General features: G+C 37.9%; 4 protein-coding genes across 4 annotated transcripts; 3 read left to right on the plus strand and 1 right to left on the minus strand.

The window, feature by feature from the left end:
- The first annotated feature begins 4,494 nt into the window (after positions 1-4,494).
- Positions 4,495-4,923, plus strand: LOC147925358 (uncharacterized). The gene has a single exon (XM_087492584.1). It carries the CDS (start codon positions 4,495-4,497, stop codon positions 4,921-4,923), a length of 429 nt encoding a protein of 142 aa, XP_087348710.1.
- A 749-nt stretch (positions 4,924-5,672) lies between these two features.
- On the plus strand, positions 5,673-6,591 carry LOC104760089 (uncharacterized; the record flags this gene model as incomplete). Its single annotated transcript, XM_010482938.1, has 2 exons — positions 5,673-5,895; positions 6,308-6,591. Coding segments are annotated over 2 exons (507 nt in total), but the record flags the coding sequence as incomplete, so codon positions are not given.
- Positions 6,592-7,327: 736 nt separating this feature from the next.
- Positions 7,328-9,128, plus strand: LOC104759001 (transcription factor MYB90-like). The gene is made up of 4 exons (XM_019239076.2): positions 7,328-7,348; positions 7,709-7,739; positions 8,326-8,455; positions 8,535-9,128. The coding sequence occupies exons 1-4, from the start codon at positions 7,328-7,330 to the stop codon at positions 9,019-9,021; spliced, it is 669 nt and encodes a 222-aa protein (XP_019094621.2). The 3' UTR covers positions 9,022-9,128.
- A 9,988-nt stretch (positions 9,129-19,116) lies between these two features.
- Positions 19,117-21,400, minus strand: LOC147925359 (meiosis-specific protein ASY2-like). Its single transcript, XM_087492586.1, has 4 exons — positions 21,292-21,400; positions 20,674-21,198; positions 19,725-20,476; positions 19,117-19,650 (listed from the first exon to the last, which is right to left on the minus strand). Exons 1-4 carry the CDS (start codon positions 21,398-21,400, stop codon positions 19,117-19,119), a joined length of 1,920 nt encoding a protein of 639 aa, XP_087348712.1.
- Positions 21,401-22,856: the final 1,456 nt, after the last annotated feature.

The following is a 22,856-nucleotide window of genomic DNA, read 5'->3' on the forward strand; positions in this document are numbered from 1 at the left end:
AAAATTCAGTAGTTTCTTTTGTAATGATACTAGGTGCTTCCCCACGCAACACATGGGTTGTGGTGTAGTTGGCATTTTCTTGTTTTTTTGGTATTTTTGTTTTTTTTGTATTATTTCGTTTTAATTAGGCATATACGGGCTTTGCAGTCACTTGTATTTATACACTATATGTTTATACTATTTCATTTAGATGTGTACAATTGTGGCGTTTATTTTTTATGAATTATGAGGATCTTGTTTCTTGTTTTTGAGGATCCAATCTTATCATTGACTGATATTGTTCCCAATACATTTATTGTATTTTAGATTTTCTAATTAACTGCTTATGTAAACTTTTCATACTTTTCATACGTTGATGTTGCAATATAAGTTATTTTTTAAAAATAATTATCTTTCGTGTAAGTGATTATGTTTGTATGCCCATGTTTTGGTCTAATATCAATAAGATTGTTTCTGTTTTTCTTTAGTTGGCTTTGAAACCAATTCTGAGTTAAGCAAATAATGGGTCGAATTATGGTGTTAATAAGTAATATAAATTCTTATGTATATATATTGTATATATGTGACTATAAGTTTAGCTAACTAAAAAATTCTGTAATATTTAAATATAATCTTGAACATGTATATATATATATATATATATATATTTTTTATTTGTGGGAGGAATGTATGAAATTATTGGACAGAAGTTATTTTGAGTTAAATGTTATTTTATGCCTTTGAAGTGAGTTAAATATTAATAAATTTTTATATGTGTCTTGACTTTTTTAAATAGGAATACCAAGTGTTTCCTTCCAAATTTGAAGTGACATAGTATTTTAGTTTTCTTATATGATTTTATGAACTTCAATGTAAAGGTTTTTTTAAAATAATAAGTACATTCACATTGATTGAATAATAAAATTTGGAGAAATGTTTATTTCGATTAATCATATGCTCTTTTAAATATATTAAATAAGTATGTTGTTGTTCCTACAAATAGGACAACATATATTATAGTTTAACCATAGAGTTAAGCAATGGAAATGGAACTTGTGATTGTAAGACAAAATACTTATATATATTATGTTACACATTGATCGTTTAAAAATGAATAGGAACATCTAATTCTCAAATAAAGTTGATTTTTTTTGTTAAAACCAACATATGTGAATTTAAATTTAACTATGCAAATTTAAAAAATAAATATGAATAGATTAGAAAGGCAAGAAATATAAAAGAAATATTTATTTTTATATAAATAAAATAAAAGTTGAAAACAATGTTAAATATATATAATACTTTCTAAATTAAAATATAGAATCAAACTCTTACAAGTTACAACACATATGAGATATAACAACATTTGATATTGGTGGGAGAGGAGGAGAGAATGATTACTATAAGATGGTAATCCAAATTAGATAATGGAGATGAATCTTAAAAAAATAGAACAATGTAAAATATATATATATATATAGAAATATATAATACTTTCTAAATTAAAATATAGAATCAAACTCTTACAACACATATGGGATATAACATTTGATATTGGTGGGAGAGGAGGAGAGAATGAGTACTTATAAGATAATAATCCAAATTAGATAATGGAGATGAATCTTTTAAAATAAGAACAATGCAAAATATCTATCATGTAGTCTCTAAAATTAAAATTTAGCATTAAAATTTTACAATGAAATTTCATTTGTTTTTTACAACCCATACAACAAAAATAAGAAATCAAAAATAAATAAATAAACGAAAAATGATTTGAGGTATTGTAGAAGAGAATGAGAAAATGTGAAAATGAGATAGTAAAATAATGCCAATATGAGAATGAGAGATTGAGAGAATGCTTATTTATATGGTAAGAAATGATGGAAGTTACATTTAGAATTATGGAGTTACAATAGTAATTTATTGTGTTTGAATAAAATTGAGTGGTAAAATATTATTAATGCATAATTTATTTTATTTTCAGTTATAATTTTATTTTAATGTGTGAGTTAAATGTATTGTGTTTATTGGGTCTTAAATATTGTTTAAATCAATTAGAAAGCAAATAAAAAAATAAAAAAAAATTAGTAAACATTAAATGAAAATCAACCAATAAGGAGAGACCAAAACCTTACTTTTATATATATGATATATTGCTTTAAACTTTGAATTAAGAAATATATTATAAACAATAATTTTACATGAGAAATATATTAATTTAGCCAACCAAAATATGAAGATAAGTTTAGCCAACCAAAATAATTAAAAAATATTAAAATTTAACCAAAAATATTTTCTCTTGAAAGATAAATAAGTTAGTAGGAGGAGTGAATTAATGTATAACTATTGGATATGAGTTACATTTAAGTTAAATGGAGTTACATACCTTTAATTATAAATAAATATTTTAACTTTTTATAGCCTAAAATAAAAGGAATACAAGTGGCCGAATCAAAATTCACATGATTTGGTTGTTTGTTGATATAAATTCAACACTTACACATAATATTTCAAAATAAAAAAATATTACTTTTGAAGTGACAAACTAAATTAGTTTTCTTATAAAATTATATGAATTCTTCAATCTCAATAATTTTTAAAACCCCAAGGATAACTTATATTTTTTTTGGTTTTTTTTTGTTTTTCACTCATCAATTTAATTTATAGTGGTAGATTTCATACTAATGGTTTCATCTTTAGGGAATTTAGTTAAATGGTAGTTTTAAAATTATATTTTATTTTTATATTTAAGTTCCAGTTGAATATGATTTCTTTTTTGGATCATTTTTTCTTTTGATTAAACATACAAAAACCAATTGTTTAGTTATGTTCTTGTTGTTTTCAAAAACCTCAAATCATAAAAAAAAAAGATATTATATTGATCTTTGCAGATTTATCAATTGGATCACAAAACAAAATAGTCTTTATAAATAGAGTTGATAGACTTTACAAAACAAAATAGACTTTATAAATGGATAATTATATTGATATTTAAATATTATATTGATCGTTATAAATTATTAAAAATGATACATGAATATGTAAGATAACCAGAGACATAATAGATAATTAGATATGGATCATTTCAACTTCATGATTTTATTGTGTGGTGAATATTATAAGAAAGTATGAAAATAATGACTTATAAGATGTTAATATAAAATAGAAAATGGAGATAAACCTTTTAAAAGATTAAAAAATATATATATATAAGATATACATATCATACGAACTCTAAAACTAAGCTTTTACAATGATATTTGATTTGATTTTTTATAACCCATACAACAACAATAACAAAAAAAAAATACAAAACAAAACAAAACAAAAAAAAAAAAGATTTGAGAGTAGTGGAAGAAAATGAGAGAATGAAAAAGTGATAGACTAAGAGAATAAGATAATGAGTATTTATAGGAAGAGAAATGATGAAAAATTACATTTAGAAAAATGAGAGTTACAATTCTAATTTATTGTTTTGTTTTAATATAATTGATTAATACAACTTATTGGAGAAATAAAGTTAATGCATAATTTATAGGGGGAATTTATATGATTTCAGTTTTATATTATGTAAGTTAAATGTGAAAATTAATTATTTTTAAATTTGTGTTTTAATATAAATATATTTTTTTGTTAAAATTGCATTGCTAAGTGGACCAATAAAAAGAGAGTGAAACTTTACTTTTATATATATGATTTGATTGGTTAGTATTTAATAATGCATATGATATCATTTTTTATTTCGTCCGTTGAAACAGAATGTTTAATTTTGGGAATGTGCTAATAAGAGTTACCCATAAATTGCTTTTTGTTTAAAACCAAAATGTATTCCAAATACAGTCTTTATGATTTGTTTCGATTTTAATGGATATGAAAAACTAGTCTTGGCAAAAAAAAAGAACATATATCAATATTAAGAATGACCAAAGTTGCATATATCTCCCTTATTCTGATTGTTTTTGTTTTTAAATCATTAATAAATTGTGAAATTACATGATTAAATCAAAAAGATCATTAATTACAAGATAAAAGAGAGAAATGGACTTGGTTTAAATACTTTTTTATTCCCAATATTTATATTTCACTAAAATATATTTTGCCTCCCATTTTTGTAACGCACTACCAAATTGAGATTTTGCGGTTGTGGCGCAAATACAGAATTTTATGGTTTTGACGGGAAAATGAGATTTTATGGTTTCAAGTGCGTACCACCCGCAAAGTGATGGACAAACGGAGGTAGTAAATCGATGTTTGGATACGTATTTGTGATGTATGTGTAGTGACCGACGTCACCTTTGGAGCAGTTGTCTTCCACTTGCCGAGTTTTGGTACAATACAAGCTTCCATACAGCCACTCAAATGAGTCCGTTCGAGGCAGTCTATGGGCAAGCACCTCTAGTGCATCTTCCTTATCTACCAAGGGAGTCCAAAGTGGCTGTCATGGCTTGAAGTTTGCAGGAAAGGGAAAGCATGCTGTTGATTTTAAAGTTTCACTTGCTGCGTGCTCAGCATAGGATGAAGCAGTTTGCAGACTCACACCGTACTGAGCGAAGTTTTGAGATTGGGGATTCAGTGTTTGTCAAGCTCCAGCCGTATTGCCAAGGTTCAGTGGTGATGCGCTCTACTCAGAAGCTTTCTCCTAAGTACTTCGGCCCTTATAAGGTTATTGATTGTTGTGGTAAGGTCGCATACAAACTACTGCTTCCAACGGGTTCACAAATTCGCCATGTGTTCCATGTTTCACAATTGAAAGCTGTAGTTGGTAATGTGCTCACTTCGACTCAGTTGCCTTCCATCGTAGTGGATGTCCTTGTGAAGGAACTGATATCTATCCTGGAGTGTAAGATGGTGCGGCGACAAGGGCGTGCAGCTACCATGGTTTTGGTACAGTGGACAAATGAGACAGCAGACGAAGCAACGTGGGAGTATCTCTACGACTTGTAGAGGAAGTTTCCATCTTTTGAACCTTGTGGGCAAGGTTCTCCGAACAGGGGAGCTTTGATATAGCAAATGAGGAGCTGGCAGTCGCACGTATGAAGTCAAGGAAGTCAAGATAAGAAGAGAAGTGTCACTTGTGTGATGAGCTGGTGGAAAACATCAAGAGATGTCAATGTTACTGAATAAAGAAGTTAGTTAACATTGTTTGTTAGCTGGCTATATATGAGCACTTGTTAGCTCACGTTTTTCATTATGCGTTTATCTGAATTTTGTAGAACTTTCTAGAACTCTCTTCATCACCGTTAGCTGGTTTCTCTCCGAGAGATTCTTGCTGGTGAGATGTCGTTGCTGCGTTTTTCTTGAGCGTTGTATCGTTTATCATTTCTATCTTGTTTGAAACTTGTACGATTACTAATTTCGTTATCACAATGTAAAATCATTGATGGTAATAGAAATATAAAAGAAAAATAAAAGAATACAAATTTAATATGAATTTTTGAAGGATTAGGATTGGGTGAGTGTATTCAATCTTATCTACTGTCTTTCTCCTCGTTCAGCTTCGCTTTGATACCAGTTCTACAGATCTAGAGATGTAGGTCTTGATATTTTGACTGATTACGATTTGTGTTTGGATCCTTTTTAATTCAAATTATATTAATTAACCATAAACATTAAATGTTTTTTAATTTTAGTTATTTTACCCAAGCCTATACGTTAACTTGCAATTAAACAAAAACTATTTTTTTTTCTCGTAATTTGACCTCATTGATGATCAAATTCTCTACACAATCACATCAGCAACATCTATCTCACCAAATGCACCAACGATGATTCAAATCGACAATATATGCCTCAACACCGTGAACATGTATTACTGTGAGCAATCAGTCATCTCTAAGCTAAAAAACCCTCACTCCGAAATTGCAACATTAGCCAAAATCGCAGCCTTCAACGCATTGCACACCACAAAAAAAAACAGTTGCTCTTATTAGAGATGATTTTCCCAAAGCAGGTAATCTTGTGGCCAATGGACAACTTCGTACTTGCCTTACAACTTACAATGGCATTGAGACGATTTTTGAAGATGCTTATAGGGCAGTGATTGAATGGGTGTGTTTTCTCTAAATTTGTGTTCTGATTGAACAATGTTTGTGTTCTGTTATGATCAGTGAGTGTTAGTTAATATTTTGCTCACAATGGCGTCAACACTTTTGCTTGCAGGTTCTATAACTTCTGTCTCTACCACACTTGAGTATTTGACATCTTTCTTATATGCTTTGCTTAGCTCACTTAGAAAACTAGCTTGTTGCTTTTACCTTTTTATTTATTTTTATTGAATTGCAACTGTACACTCTTTGCTATGCTGATCAAACCAAGTTCATTGATCTAGATAACATGTCTTCCAATGAGTGTACTATGTTCTTTAATATGATCTCTAAGACCCAGCTACGTACTTGTCTTGCGACGTACAATAATGTTGAGAAGCTTATGGAAGGTGCTTATAAGGCAATGCTTCAGAATGAGTATTCGGAAATGAGACGTTACCAATCAACTGTGCTTGGTGTGCTTGATAATTGTAAATCAGATTTTGACCTTATGGTGCGTACAAATTGGTGGGTTAGGTTAATGATCAATATCTCTATATTTGCATCTCGTAAGCTCCCTGCGCCCTAATATGATTTGTAATTTTTGGAAATTATTACTGTATGGCTGAATATTTTATCAATATAACAACAAATCCTAATAAAATAAAATTTGTTGGATCATAATTTAAAAGGTAAGATGTCACAAAAACTATACACCCCATTAGATAAGTTTTTCATAGACTTATTTCAATACATGTAGTTAAAATGGTAATGGAATTTATGGGCCTTTAGCTAAAGTTGGCCCAACAAACATTACCGATGAAGACCATTATATCAGTATCCAGATAAAAAGAGTTATTTTGTACAATTTGGAAAGTGTATTTTTCTATCTCAACTTTGATACAGGGGCGATTTTTACCCGAACCCGAACTAAATATTGTTAAAAATTAACAGTCTGAACAATCAAAACCTTGCCAAACAATATTGACCGAAATAGCATTGGTCAACTACGATGAATCATATGCCATGTTTACTGAAGAAAAGGGATGAAGATACTATTTGGTTGCTATGTAGTACTGTATGAACCTTTTGTCTAATCTAAAATCAGTATACCAGACAATAAGTTAGCAAATTAAGCCCGCAAGTTAAAAACATGCAATGTGGATATCAAACATGCACGTCACCTACACCTACGTATGCCCATCACGTGTTTCGTTCACATATATACTCTCCCTTGTAATTATATAACCATAACCAATCATTAACCGTCTTTAATCCTAATTTTATTAAGAAACATTTAAAAAACAAAAATTCAAGTACTGCCAATGAAGGAAGATGCTAGCAAGGTGCTAAGAACCTTTTTATTTAGTACAAATCAGTAACCGAACAATAACTTAGCAAATTAAGCACGACAGCTAAACAATGAAATGTGGATATCAAACATGCACGTCGCTTCCCTAAGCCCCTCACGGGTTTATATATTCGTTCATACACTCTCACTCTATAAGTCCTCAAGTGATTTGTGAAGCCACAATATATACCCCCTCTCTTCTTTGACGACCCCTTATAAATTTGAAATTTGGTTGGATACTTTTATATTTCTATTTTACGTTCCATGGAGAGTTCGTCCAAAGTGTTGCGAAAAGGTGCATGGACTGCTGAAGAAGATAGTCTCTTGAGACAGTGCATAAATAAGTTTGGAGAAGGCAAATGGCACCAAGTTCCTTTTAAGAGCTGGTATGTTTTTTTAAATATACACACACACACACACACACATAATTTACGAATATTCTTCTTTCTCTATCTAATATTCTTCTTTCACGTGTTTATATTTACTCTCATACTTCTTTCTTTTTCTTTTGATGAAGAAATTAATCATTAATATATATGCTATATAAAGTTGTTAATAAAAATAAGAACTCATGCATCTATATGCCGCATATTGGTTTATTTATGGACCTAAATTAAAAGAGAATTTTATTTACGTTGTATATTGCTATCCTCTTCTTGAAAAAAAATCAAAAGAACGATGCCAACCTCTGTAGAGTCTTTAAAATTCGTTTTACTGGTTTTTCCTTTTCTAAATAAATTCATTGAAAATTTCTAGACGAACACATAAGTATGTATTGGAACAGTTCTTTATTGCTATTGGTGTGCATAGATTCTTCATGATAAAAATATAGAAGGGGACACAAAAGCAGTCTTAGTAAAATTAGTAGTATAAGATGGTTGACTAAACCGGTGCAGGAAGAGTTGGTCAATTTTAGAGTTAAAATTAGTAGTAAAATTAGTAGTATAAGATGGTCAATTTTATGTTTTGTAGGGCTAAACCGGTGCAGGAAGAGTTGTAGACTAAGATGGTTGAACTATCTGAAACCAAATATCAAGAGAGGAAAACTTAGCTCTGATGAAGTTGATCTGCTACTTCGCCTTCATAGGCTTCTAGGAAACAGGTACTTTTTAACTCGGAGTAATAAGTTATCAAGTTTCATACTACTAACTCATAATTGTTTATTGTTTTATAATGCTTAGGTGGTCTTTGATTGCTGGTCGATTGCCTGGTCGGACCGCAAATGATGTCAAGAATTTTTGGAACACTCATCTGAGTAAGAAACATGAACCGTGTTGTAAGATTCAGATGAAAAAGAGAAACATTACTTCTCATCCTACCACACCGGCCCAAAAAATTGATGTATTTAAGCCACGACCTCGATCCTTCTTAGTTAATAACGGCTCCAGCAATCTCAATGGCCGGCCACAAGTTGACGTTATTCCTTCATGCTTTGGACTCAATAACAATAAGGTTTGTGAAAATAATATGACATGTAACAAAGATAAGGAGAAAGCTGAGCATATCAATCATTTCATTGATGGAGATAATATGTGGTTAGAGAATTTACTAGATGATAGCCATGAGGTAGATGCCCTAGTTAGAGAAGTGACGGCAACAGAGAAAGGGGGCACCATGGCGTTTGACGTTGAGCAACTTTGGAGTATGTTTAATGGAGAATTTGATTAGTGTTTGTGGCCATTTGTTTACATTTCTGTATGGGTTTGTAAGCTTTTAGTGTGTATTTGTCGGAATGAACTACTATTTAAACAATAAATTTTATGTTTTGGTGTGAATATGCTTGGGATTTTGGAATTAAAATTTATATTTTCTTAAAGGAGATATATTGGTGGAACTTCAATTGATTCAGTGGTTTGACCAAATATTTATTAACGCATATAAAAAAGTTTTTTAAAAACTATAAATGAAAATATAACTGTTTTGGTCTACAGTTGAATTAATGGCTATTTTTGAATATAAACTTTGTAACTTTTGTTATTAGCATAGCCACGTACGAAAAAGAAACAAAAATCAGTTATTAGATTGATACAATAATGGATAAAAAGTGGTATACAAGATGTATTTTTGAAAATCTCTCTGCTTTTATCGTAACATGTTTTATATTTTTTTGTTGCATGGTTATATAATATACTATAAGCTCGCGTAGACTATGTGTAACTCTGTAAGGGCAAGTCCAATGGGGATATATAATTTTGAGATTCTTAAATTTTTTTAACAATATATTTTGTAAATAAGAGCTTGTGGAATCTTAACTAAAATTATTTCTCCAATGGTAGAATTTTAATTGGGATATTTATTTTTTATTTTTTAAATTTCAAAACAAAAAATATTTGTAAGTAAAATTAGAAAGAATTACTGAAATGTTTTCCAAAGTTGGTTTATTTCTGGTATGTAACAATTTTCTTAAAATTGCTCAAATGTCTATTGCCTTGAGTGTAATTACAATTTACCTCTTGAATTTAGTTTTGTTTTTTTATTTTGGTCAAAAAAAAAAAATACACATCAGCATATTAAAATACACATCAGATATGATTTAACATGTTATTAAACAGATTTTTTTTCAGATCAACAGTTATTTTTTGGGAAATTGGGTTGTATAACCTCCGGCCACCTCCTCCGCCGTCAACCTCCGGCCGTCAACCTTCGGCCAACTCCTCTGCCGACCTTCGACCACCGACCTCCTTCGCCGACCTCCGGCCACCGACCTCCGGTCACCTACCTCCACCGCCTACCTCCGGTTACCGACCTCCGCCGCAGACCTCTGGCCACCTTCTCCGGCCGCCGGCCACCGCTTCCGACCAACAGCCACCACTCCCTCCATCACACAAAATCCTAAAATGATAATTTTGCTCTATCCCTATCCTCATTCTCTAATTTTTTTGAATATAGTGTTATTTTCTTCTATATTTCCAGAGAAGAAAGATGATGACATGGAATGCTGACATGGATGTGCGTCCGACGTGGCAAGTCAGCCATTAATCAGCCTTAATATAACTCAGCCATGAAATAAATTATAACTCAGTCACAACATGAATAACATTACAATAATTAAAAAACAGAAAAATGGCTGCCAAATTCAGCCGCTACGTCAACTGAAAATATATAACTCAGCCGTATCGTTTCATAAGTCAGCCGTAACAGAATAACATTCTAATAATTAATCTTTTGCTTCTAAGTCAGCCGTTAAATGGCCGAGTTGTACGATAAGTCAGCCTTTCACGGCGGAGTTATAGTTTTCATAAGTCAGCCGTTTTTCATAGCTCAGCTAGCCGGAAATACGATAACTCAGCCGTGTCGTATTGATAACTCAACCGAAATTTTGACAACTCAACCATCGGATAATAACTCAGCCGTAAGGACGGCTGAGTTAACTCAGCCAAAATTTTGACAACTTAACCATCCGGTGAAAACTCAGTCGTAACATGCGGCTGAGTTATGCTCTAAGTCAGCCGTCTGATCTTACTCAAATGTTTTTTCCTTAAATCAGCCGCAACATACCTAAATCTCAGCCGTCATTACCTCTATTACGCTTTACGGCTGAGTTATTTAATACACGTCAGCGATTTCTGATGTGGCGTATGACGTGGCAATGACATTTTTGTAATAACGTTTTTTCCGGTAACATAAAACAAGGGCACACTGGGTATTTTGAAAATATCCTAAATATTCTAGTAATAAATTTTTTTTTGTAGATTCTGGTAATATTACCTAACATGTATATCATTTGAGTAAATATCCCGTAAAATTATAATTAATATGAAAGTTTAAACTTTAAACATTTGAGATTTTATGAGAGAGCTGGGAGAGAGAGAGCAAATCGGGCAAAAAAGATTCTCTCAATTAAATGATATACCGAGTGATTTGGTGACATGTCTTAGTCTCTAAAAAAAATTTGAACTTCCTAAATAAGAAGAGCTCTTCCTTATTTTTATATTTCTGATTTATTTTTTTTGTACTTTTTCCTTAAAACTTCACCTAATAACCTCCGTTGGGAATAACGTAAAGCTCTTGCAAAGCTAACAATAAACTTTCATGTCTTCCAAAATAATAGCGTATTAGTTGTTTTGGTTTTCAGCAACTTGAATTATATTGATCAATATGCTAGATATTGATAGGTTAAGTAATTTTGTAGTCCTCTCGCGACTTTTAAATCCTTCTGATACTTTCTTTGCTGTTTTTTTTATAATTATAATCAGGAATTAGTTACACAAACATCATCCTTCAAAAAAAAAATTGAGAGATATTTAAACCAACCAAAAACTAAAGTATGAGCAGCAGCACTGAAATCCAAATTAAAGAAGATTTTATTTTGGCTGTTAAGAGAAAAAGCGCCGAGTCCTGTTATTTTCAATAATTTATGCGACAATGACTTTTGGTTTACACGAAAGTGTTGACATCTCCATCATAAAATGAGAGATATTTTTTTCGTCGTCTCTCTTTAAAAAAAAAAAAAAAAAGAACTGATGTCATGCCACCTTCCGATGATCACTTGTGAAGTACTTTTTCCATGCAAGACACTCCATTTCTCTAACTTCTCTAGAAAATGTAACATAAGAATATTTTGTTAAAGCTGTTTAAAAAGAAAAACAAAAAGTATGACGATGCGAACCACAAACTTTTAAACATATTGCTCACGTATAGTCTAAAATAGCACATAATATAACCAAGTTGTACCTATCGTTACAAAAAAAGTCATTAGTAATTATTGCTTATTAGTCAATAATTATTATCAAATTTTAGTTTATGGCATATTAGTTATCAAATATGTGTCATCGCGAGAGCTAGAAGCACATTTTAACAAATAACTATCATTAATTCATATTAATTATATCTATGCTATTATATATTTAAATAAAATTCAAATAAATTAAAATTCTTTGTATTTATTTAATTTGAATCTATATTATACTTCTTTTAAAAAAAATAAAATTAAAAATTAATTATGTTTTATTAAAATCTAAGTCCATACAAATTTCTCTTTAAAGAATAAAATGTATTTTTACACAAAATAAACGTAAATTTGAATAAAACAAAAAAGACTTTAGCTACACATTTTTTTACACAAACAAATCTTAGATCCCAAATAATAATTTTATTAATAATAGTTGTATTTGAATTGATTGATGTGCATTATGCATTGTTACTTAGTGGGTAGTTAATTGATACACATGCCAAAAGAAACTCGGGTACAAAAATTTAATAAAACATTTTAACATTAAGTTTTAAAAAAACATTGACTAAAAATTCGAATTTCATCAAAAATAATTTTTAACGCTCTTTTGTTTGACTCAACTAGTATTAAATTTTAACTATTTTCATCCAATTTTTTATTCTGAAAAATGACTACCATTTGCAGCCTTTGTCAGATACGTACTGCATCGAAATATGGTTGAAATCAACAACAAAGCACGAACTATAGTAGGAAGAGTCTTAACACCAAAGCGGGTCAAATTCATTTTAGAAGAGGGTAATAACGTTCAAGCCGAACAATCACACGAAAGATAATAATAATAAAAAAATGATTATTTATGAGATATTGTAGTACTATATATGTTCCCAAAATCGAAGGAACTTTCAATTCAAAAAATAATTAATAATTTCTATACTACGTACTGCGTAAAAAAAAAATTATACACTACGTACATTTCGTAAATTAATTTATATATTTTTTCTTATTACTAAAGTGTTTTAAATATAAACTTTTTGGCAAGTACTATCCATTTTGATGGGGCTGAACTATAAATGCATGGACACTTTTGCCAAATTTTGTATCTCTGTTCGTCGCTCGTCATAAAAGAAACTCTTGTCGTTATTACTATAAGTTATGGTCCATCGGTCTTGTCATGTAAATTCAATTTACTGTATCTCTGTAGCGTACGTCTTTTGTGTCGTGTACAGTATATCGATGAACCAATAGAGATAATACATACGGAAACGACTATACCTCTTTGGCATGACGCCCCAACTTGCCCTCACCATAACCGTTGAAATTGTATTGTTTAGTAATAAGTAATAACTAATAAGTCCAGATCTATATGGGTTAGATTTTGTACGTATGTGTGTGTATAATTCAATACTTATACGTGTATAACGGCACACCTCATGGGTTTTTGTTGGTGCGGGATTCAGCACCCCCGACATACCGAGCTAAACCAGAAATATTAATTGATTAGTTAACTGGGAAACCGGTTAAGAGTTTGATTAGGTCAACAAGAAGTCAGTTCGGCCAAAGCGTAGCCTTGAAGAAGAAGGAGCCGACTTCCACTTCGGCACGGCGGCCGACTGAAGCAATAAGGCAGTTTTCCATATCTCACTTCGTCCGATAAGGAAAGTTAATATATTGTGTAATCTTAGAACATGTATAAAGAAGGAGAGATTTCTCTATTGTAAGGCATCCAGAATCGAATACAATAATCGAGTTCTCCTCTTGTTCTTAGCAATAAACCCTAATTCTTTTGAGTTCTACTTCTTTACTTTCAATTCGAAGGCTTAGATCTGTTTTCTAGAGAGATAACTCTATTGAATTTGTTTCCCTCCTTAAACAAATTCATTGTGGAAACCTAGTTTCTACAATTGGCGCCGTCTGTGGGGACGCAAATCGTCTCTAGAAAACTTACTCTCTAAGAACGTCTCCCTAAAAAAGCCCTACAATAATGTCTTCCATTATCAACGACATCCCCGAAGCAAACCGCACAACCTCCAGCATGCCCGATCTCACAAGCGTCGCATCCACTCAGGATAGCATCGCAACACAAGGTGGCGTTTCGACCAGGCCGGCCATCGCCGTGTACTCTCGTCACCGCGTCAACGCAACGACAAACCCGGCCGAAACCTCCGCCGAACTCCTAGTCGGGATCAGATCCGAAGGGGAGACCAGCCAAGAAGCGGGGCGAACTCAAGTAGAGCTAGTCAACCTCGACACAGAGTTCACCGATGAACAACCCCGCAACGAGGATGCGCGCATCACGGAGCAGCAGCTCGGCGCACAGAACGGGAACCTCCATGTTCATGCCACGCCGGCGGTCCAGAACCCGCAGGTCATCTCCATGGAGGACTTCAAGATCTTGTTCGGCTCCATGACGAAAGAGATTTACCAGATGATCTCCGAGACCAACCGCAGAGTCGACGCCGCGGTAACCCAGACAACCCCATCGCAAGTCTCGGCCGGACAATCGCCAAACTTGGGCGGTCTCACTCGTCGTCTCGACTTTTCGGATGCACAATTCGAGCGGAGGAATCCTCCCCCTCACACCACGTCGAGTATTCGACCGACGAATCCGAATTCACGGATACACGAGAGCTCGGCCGCCCCGGTCGCCCGCCTCATGAACCCCGGACCTTGCTTCGAACTCGAAGAAATCAAGTCGCAGATTAGCGGCATGAACAAACTCCTCCATCGGGCTATCAGCACGGCTCCGGAGATTGATAGAATTGTCGAGGTGAATCGGTAGTCACCCTTCACTCAACGGATAACGCGGGCTGCCGTACCGAATGTCAAGCTGAAGCTTCCAATCTACCAGGGAGACAAAGATCCGGTCCAGTTCATGACGTCCTTCATGGCGACCATGTCCAAAGCACGATTCACCGACGAACAGAGGGACGCCGGTTGCTGTCAGCTATTCGTCGATAGCCTTTCCGGCCCTGCCTTGGTATGGTTCACAAGGCTCGAGCCGAACTCAATCGACAACTTCGACCAGTTGTCCAAAGCTTTCCTCAAGAATTACCGAATCCTCATCGAACGAGGCGTTGACCTTTGTTAGCTTCTCCTTGAATCTGTTCAAGAAACTGGCGATGGGCCTTCAGAAAGGGCATGATCCCTGGATCACCATTACGAAAGGACCTCAACATCTGGGAACCCAAGGACCTTGACGACGCACTGCATCGAGCTTCCAGATTCGCGCTCGATGAGGAAGAAGAGGCTCAAATAGCCGCGAAAACTAACGACGAACAATCGTCGCATCCCCCCAAGGCTAAAAACCGGGTCGAACATCACGAACCCTGCAAGCACCACGCAGTCTCCGAGGCGGAAGAACAAGACAAGCAGCCGTCTGACCCGAAGGAACTCTACTGCGACTTTCACATGACCCCCGGTCACTCCACACATGAGTGCGTCCACCTGAAGAATTATTTGTATGGGAAGTATCTCTCTGGCGAAGTCGAAGCTGTCTTTCAGCCAAAAAGCGTTCGCGGAGGCAGCGGTCGCCGTGGGGGATGGCGTGGTGGACGATCTAACGGAGGCCGCGCTACAGGTGGCGGACGAGGCTACAACGCACCACCTAACACAGTCCAACAACCGGCCAACCAAGCATTCGTGAACCACCAAGAAGAGGCGTCCCAAGCAGACGAACTGCTTGGCCCTCCCAAGCGGCAGAGGGGGCAAAACCCGGAGCGGGCCAATTCCCCTCCCCGAGGACGAATAACCATGATACTTGGCCCACCGGAGGACTGCACAGACTCCGTCCGCGCATTGAAGAAGAGGGCACGACAAGTTTGCACCCTTCGAACAGCTCCGAGCGAGCCTTCACTCTGTTCGGACCCGATATCATTCACTTCGGAGGATGCCAAAGGAATCCAACATCCCCATTCGGACCCTTAGATTATCGAAGTCACAATGGGCGACTTCGACGTCGAACGAGTCCTGATCGTCACCGGGAGCACCGTCAACGTACTATGCTGGCAAACGTTAGAAAAAATGGGCGTCACACTAGACCAACTGAAACCCGAAACTCGAATGCTGACGGGCTATGATGGGGACGCTAAGATGTCAATGGGCGACGTAAAGCTACAAGTACGAGCTGGCGGAGTGACCCGGAAGACTAAGTTCGCAGTCATTGATGCACCCCCGATCTACAACGCCATTTTGGGGGTACCGTGGATATATTCGATGCAGGCCGTACCATCGACCTATCACCTCTGCCTCAAATTCCCGACCACCACAGGAATTTGCACACTTTATGGCGACCAAAGGATAGCCCGAGTGTGCTCTGTTATCGAAAAAAAGCAGAGGACGGCGGAGAACGTATAGCAATTACAGAGCGGGGACCATCTTACCGGTCCCCACAAGCCAGAGCGGGATCGCCTCAAGTCTCCGGAGTGTCGAATCATTCAGGCAAATATAGACCCCTCCGACCCCTCGCGAACCGTCGGCATCGGGTCCGAACTCGACGAACACATAAAGACAAAACTGATCGCTTTTCTGCAGTCTCGAGCTTCCACATTCGCCTGGTCAACAAAAGATACGGTCGGGATAAGCCCCGAAGTCATGTGCCATAGGCTCAACATCGATCCTACATTCAAGCTGGTCAGACAGAAACGCAGGCGTTTGGGTCCGTATCGAGCCAAGGCGGTCCAAGACGAAGTCGAACGACTACTCAAGGCAGATCAAATAGTGGAAGTCCAGTACCCTGATTGGTTGGCTAACCCGGTGGTGGTCAAAAAGAAAAACGGCAAGTGGAGAGTCTGCGTGGACTTCACCGATCTCAACAAAGCATGTCCTAAGGACAGCTTCCCTCTGCCGCACATAGATCGTCTCGTCGAAGCTACGGCCGGCAACCAATTGCTTTCATTTATGGATGCATTCTCAGGGTACAACCAGATCGCCATGAGTCCGGCCGACCGCGAGAAAACGGCATTCATCACAGATAGGGGGACCTACTGCTACAAGGTGATGCCGTTCGGATTGAAAAACGCCGGAGCAACCTACCAGCGATTGGTCAACATGATGTTCGCAGATCTGCTCGGCAAAACTATGGAGGTCTATATAGAAGATATGCTGGTCAAGTCTTTGATCGCAGAGCAGCACGTCCAACATCTGACAGAGTGTTTTGACATCTTGGATCAATTCCAGATGAAATTAAACCCAACGAAATGCACATTCGGAGTAACTTCCGAAGATTTCTTGGGGTACATCGTCACTGAACGGGGAATAGAGGCGAATCCTAACCAGATTGAAGCCATCCTGGGATTACCGTCACCGACCAACAAGCGAGAAGTACAACGCCTGACTGGCCGGATCGTCGCTCTGAATCGTTTCATCGCCCGATCAACGGACAAATGCCTCCCGTTTTACCAACTGCTTTGCGGAAATAAAGATTTTCATTGGGACGAGGAATGCGAGGTCGCCTTTCGTCAGCTAAAGGAGTATCTGACATGCCATCCAGTGTTAGTCAAACCGGAGGACGCCGAGGCGTTGTACCTCTACGTCTTGGTTTCAAGTTCGGCAGTCAGCGGGGTGTTAGTCCGAGACGATCGCGGAGATCAAAAGCCCATCTTCTATACAAGCAAAGCACTTAACGACGCGGAATCACGGTACCCCACGCTGAAAAAACTGGCCCTTGCGGTGATCATCGCAGCACGGAAACTACAACCCTACTTTCAGTCGCACTCTATCGTCGTGCTCACTGACCAACCACTCTGAACCATCGTCCATAGCCCTCTCCAATCCGGACGCATGGCGAAGTGGGCAGTCGAACTCAGCGAGTACGATATCAAATACCGTTCTCGCCCAAGTCTGAAGTCGCAAGTTCTGGCTGACTTCATCACCGAACTATCGCCCGAGCTTGACAACCCCACCCCCGCGGTGGAGCAATAGACAATGTTCGTCGACGGTTCGTCAACGAGTCACGGCTCTGGGGTGGAACTTATCCTCCGATCCCCCACCGGTGAAATCCTTGAGCAGGCATTGAAGCTCAACTTCAAAGCATCGAACAACGAAACCGAATACGAAGCCGTTCTCGCGGGACTCCGGTTAGCCCGAGGACTTGGAGTCAAACACCTGGAGGTCTTCTGTGACTCCCAACTCGTAGTCAGCCAATTCAGTGGAGAATTCGAACCCATTCTTAATCCAATCCTTCTGCGACATCGACTGTGTTGACGTTTTCTCCAGAAGCCTGAATAGGGTCGACGTCGGTCTGGTCCGGGATGGGATCGACTTCGGCATTCATTGCAGTACGCAACAAGACATGGCGGCAAAGCAGCTATCTTGTCGAACCCATTCTTAATCCAATCCTTTGGGTGAGATTCCAGCATCTCAAGTTTGAGTAGCAGATCTCGCTGTACTTGCTCCGATGCGGCGAGACGATCGCGATATTCCGTGTGGCGATCTTCCACCTCATGAAGAAATTCTTCCAGTTCGCGCCTTTCTTCCGGTTTAACGCGGAACATCAACATCCAGGGAGCTCGGATGTTCGGGTAGTACGCCATCCCCCTTTCGATAGCTTTGGCATTCGAGAACGTCGGCGCATCATTGCCAACTAGTGGGGATTCTACGCTGCTAATCGAGCTTGACATTGTCTTGATTGAGAGTTCTTCTTGGGATGTTTAATCCGTAGGCAGCGCTGGATAGATTTATACGATTATTGGGAGGAAAATCCCCTTTTCAAAATTGGCAACTTTCCGTGCAAAATGGTAAGAATGCAAATTCTCTGAATTTATCAGTTTTTCCTTTTATGATAAAAAGAAAAATTTCGGCAATTAAGTCCCTAAAGAGAAAATGGGCCGAACAAGTCAGCAATGTTTTACAAGGGTACTCAGACCCGTAGGATTAACAACAAGAAAAAAGAAGAGAAGGAAACAAAAATACAGCTAAGTATCATAGGCACCGGTCAAATCGGCCTGGAAGCTATCGGCACTAGAACCGTACGGATGTTGGACGGAGTCCGGAGCCGTCGTTCCGGGGGGGGGAAATCCATAGCCGAGCTGATCCGGGGACATGTTGAGATCTTTTTCGTTTAGATCAAGGACATCGATCGCCTTGACAGTCTTCTAGGCTTCGGCCTTTTTCTCGTCAATCTCCTTGATTCGTTCCGTCGGAATGATGGCCCCATTTTCGACCAGATATTGTACAGTTTCATGTATCCCGGAAGCTTGGTTTAGCAGATCTTCCAGGGGACGAACTTTCTCCTGTTCAAGTAGATAGGCCTTGACCTTATCCAGTCGAGTCTGCGCTTTCATTGTTGTTCGCTCCACCTTCTCATAACGATCCCGCCGAAGTCTCTTATCTTCGAAATTGAGCTGAACCTTTAACCCATCGCATGATTCCTGCAGTTCGTTTTTCTCTTCCTCGAGAGTAAGCGCTCGGGAGTTCAGTTCATTAACCCTCAGTTCGGAGTTGGCGATGATACCATCTTTTTCGGCAACAAGCACCTCGAGCTCTTTGATCCTCGCATCCTTGGCGTCGCTGGCAATCCGGCTTTGCTCTGCGCATTCTTTCACCTTTTCGAGCTCCAATCCAGACTTCTTACTGGATTTGGCACGCCTATCGTATAATTGAGTCAGTGTGTTCATCTTGGCGGTAGTCTGTAAACCCGAAGAGCATATGTCAGTTCGCCCGCTGAAATTTCAAGCAAATTAAACAAAATGATAGGGCATACCATTAGGTGGCACTCGGCGACATCAAGGAACGCCTGTTTAAATTCAAGTTCATCAACCGATGGAAGGATTCGACTGGAGGTTTTCAAGGTTCGGAAGAGCTCGCCTGAGGCTTCGCGATTGGTCACCAGAGGGTAGTCGCCGAAGTAATGATAGGAGAAGCGATATGTCTTGTCATTTCTCCTTTCCAGGCGAAATCGATCGGCAAATTCCAGTCCGGCTTCTTCCGCCGAGCGTTTGCGGTTCACTACCGGCTGTGGTTCAGTGACTGGGTTATCTCTGACTTGCTTCTTCTTCTTCTTCCTTCTTTTAGATCCTGCCTCAAGTTGTGGGACACCCTGTTCTTCGCCCGAAACATTGGCATTCTCTAAGGCCAAAGGGGGAATATCTCCTTCTGCAACATCGACTGTGTTGACGTTTTCTCCAGAAGCCTGAATAGGGTCGACGTCGGTCTGGTCCGGGATGGGATCGACTTCGGTTGGACCCTGAGATGGGTCGATGTCGGCCTCAATGGCAGCCTGAGTGTCTCGGCGAACGATCTGGAAACTGTCGGATTCAAGGACACGTGCTCCGGTAGGTTCCGCAGTTCGTCCTAGTGACCTAGCAAAACTTGGGAATGTCGTCCTGGGTTTGCCCATCGCTGTTTCAACACGGATACGGGTGATGAACTCCCACTGACGATTGTTTCCGGTTAATAGAGCGTCTCTGACAGGATGGTAGTTTGGAGCTAGCCGCGTCGCGCAGAATGGACAATCTGGAAACATGACACGAAAAAGTTAAAACTGGTTAGAGGTGCCGAAGTCAATTAAAACGTGCTGGAAATATAAAATCTACCAGGATTTTCATTCCACACTCTCCGATGGAAACCCAATGGGTTAGCGAGTGTGTACTAATCGACGCGGACGTAGAAGTAGTGGTTCATCGACTTCTTGAATTTGCTCACTCTTTTACCGATAAGGAAATTGTGCGCCGGCCTCATATTCACTTCCCAGCGGTGTAGACTCTTTGATAACTTAAAATTGGATAGTTGTTCAAAAAATTGAACTCCAATATTGACCCCGACTTCGGCTGCTACAGTGAGGGCAGCCATAAAGTTACAAATAGCTCCGGGGACGAACTGGGAGATCGCTATCCTGCGTCTTTGGGCGTAGAGCGATATCAACGCAAGGATTGGGAATAAGAGGCGACATTCGGTAAAATAACATTCATACAGACATATATACCCTTCCGGAGGGTTCCAAGGGCGTTGGTCCTCTCGAGGAATCAAAATTGTGACTTCGCTGTTGAATAAACCACATGAGTTCAGCATGTCGTTCACGGTTTTGGACGAACTCAAACTCTTTTCGCCACCAATCTGTCCTTTATGGTCAAACAAGGGATCGATATCCTCGATCAAGAGTCCTAAGGGAACAAACCGATCTTCTTCTTGTGACAGTACGCCTTGAGTCAGTTCGGTGCTTTCCTCTTCAGGACGAACTGATGGCAACGGCTATACTTGTGAAGATGAAGTTCCTGCTGAATAGCGAACAATGTGTGGTGGGACTTCGGAAGCCGATCTACTCGACTCACCGATCTGCGCGGTATGCTCTGGGTCGAGAGTTTTCCGCCTGGAAGATCGACGAATTAGCTGTTCGCCCTCGACTTCTGGCGAAGAGATGGGTTCTGATGTGCTTGCCATATTCTGAGTTCGGAGAGTGCGGAAGAAAATCGGAACTAACAAAATAAATAGGAGAGAGATCGGAGCAGATTACCTTTCGTTGTTGACAGAAAATGAGAAATGACGAAAGGGGAGGCGTATTTATAGAGTCGAGCGGGTGGCAACCCTACGAAGAGCAATTATGACCTATGCGACTCGTCGAATTCCGGGCTAGCTGATGTGATGCAAACGACATGTGTCGTCCGAACAATTCGCGGCGAAATGACGCGAGAATCCGGGTAAAATCAATTAAGTTTTAATGGGTTAGATCGGATATTCTCTTCCCATAGTTCGAAACATTCGAATTGAATCTCGAATATTCGGAACTGGGGGAGGACTAATTGTTGGTGCGGGATTCAGCACCCCCGACATACCGAGCTAAACCAGAAATACTAATTGATTAGTTAACCGGGAAACCGGTTAAGGGCTTGATTAGGTCAACAAGAAGTCAGTTCGGCCAAAGCGTAGCCTTGAAGAAGAAGGAGCCGACTTCCACTTCGGCACGGCGGCCGACTGAAGCAATAAGGCAGTTTTCCATATCTCACTTCGTCCGATAAGGAAAGTTAATATATTGTGTAATCTTAGAACATGTATAAAGAAGGAGAGACTTCTCCATTGTAAGGCATCCAGAATCGAATACAATAATCGAGTTCTCCTCTTGTTCTTAGCAATAAACCCTAATTCTTTTGAGTTCTACTTCTTTACTTTCAATTCGAAGGTTTAGATCTGTTTTCTAGAGAGATAACTCTATTGAATTTGTTTCCCTCTTTAAACAAATTCATTGTGGAAACCTAGTTTCTAAAGTTTTGCTAAGAAGGTCCAATCAGAGGACATGATAGGACTTGTAATTGAATAGTGTTTTGTATTGAAAGGTTAAACGTGTGTTGTGTTGCAGATAGATCTAACCAAATTCCAGCATGTTCGTATATGAAATAATAATATTAATAATGAGTGCGTCTACTTAGATTTTGCAGTATATTCCATATATAGATAGATTAGAAAATGTGTTTTATTAATGATTAGCTTGATTCGATTCTTGAAAAATGTATTCAGGTGTATATGCAAATTTCTCGAACCACAATACCCTGGAAGAGAGGAGGATAAGGTTCCACGTACATCGCAAATATTACCACCATTCAACTAATTGCTAGGATTTGATAACCGGTGGTTGGATGTTCAAAGATTTCACTGGTCTAAGATCAAAGCTTTGCGTAGAGAAATATCCATCTCTTTAACTGTTATTTATTTATTTTTTCTTTTTTTTTTGTCGTCTCTTTAACTGTTATTTCTTGGCTACTTTTTCAGATTGTCAAACCTGATGAAACATACTCATCCGCAAAATATATAGGCGATTTATCTCTCATAAATTCATGACTGTTTTAAACTATATTATTATTCATTTAAAAAAAAAAAGGCTTTGGCTCATGTTCTTCGCACT

Source organism: Camelina sativa, chromosome 16 (genome assembly GCF_030686135.1).
Source record: "Camelina sativa cultivar CO46 ecotype springtype chromosome 16, ASM3068613v1".
NCBI classification, from domain to species: Eukaryota; Viridiplantae; Streptophyta; class Magnoliopsida; order Brassicales; family Brassicaceae; genus Camelina; species Camelina sativa.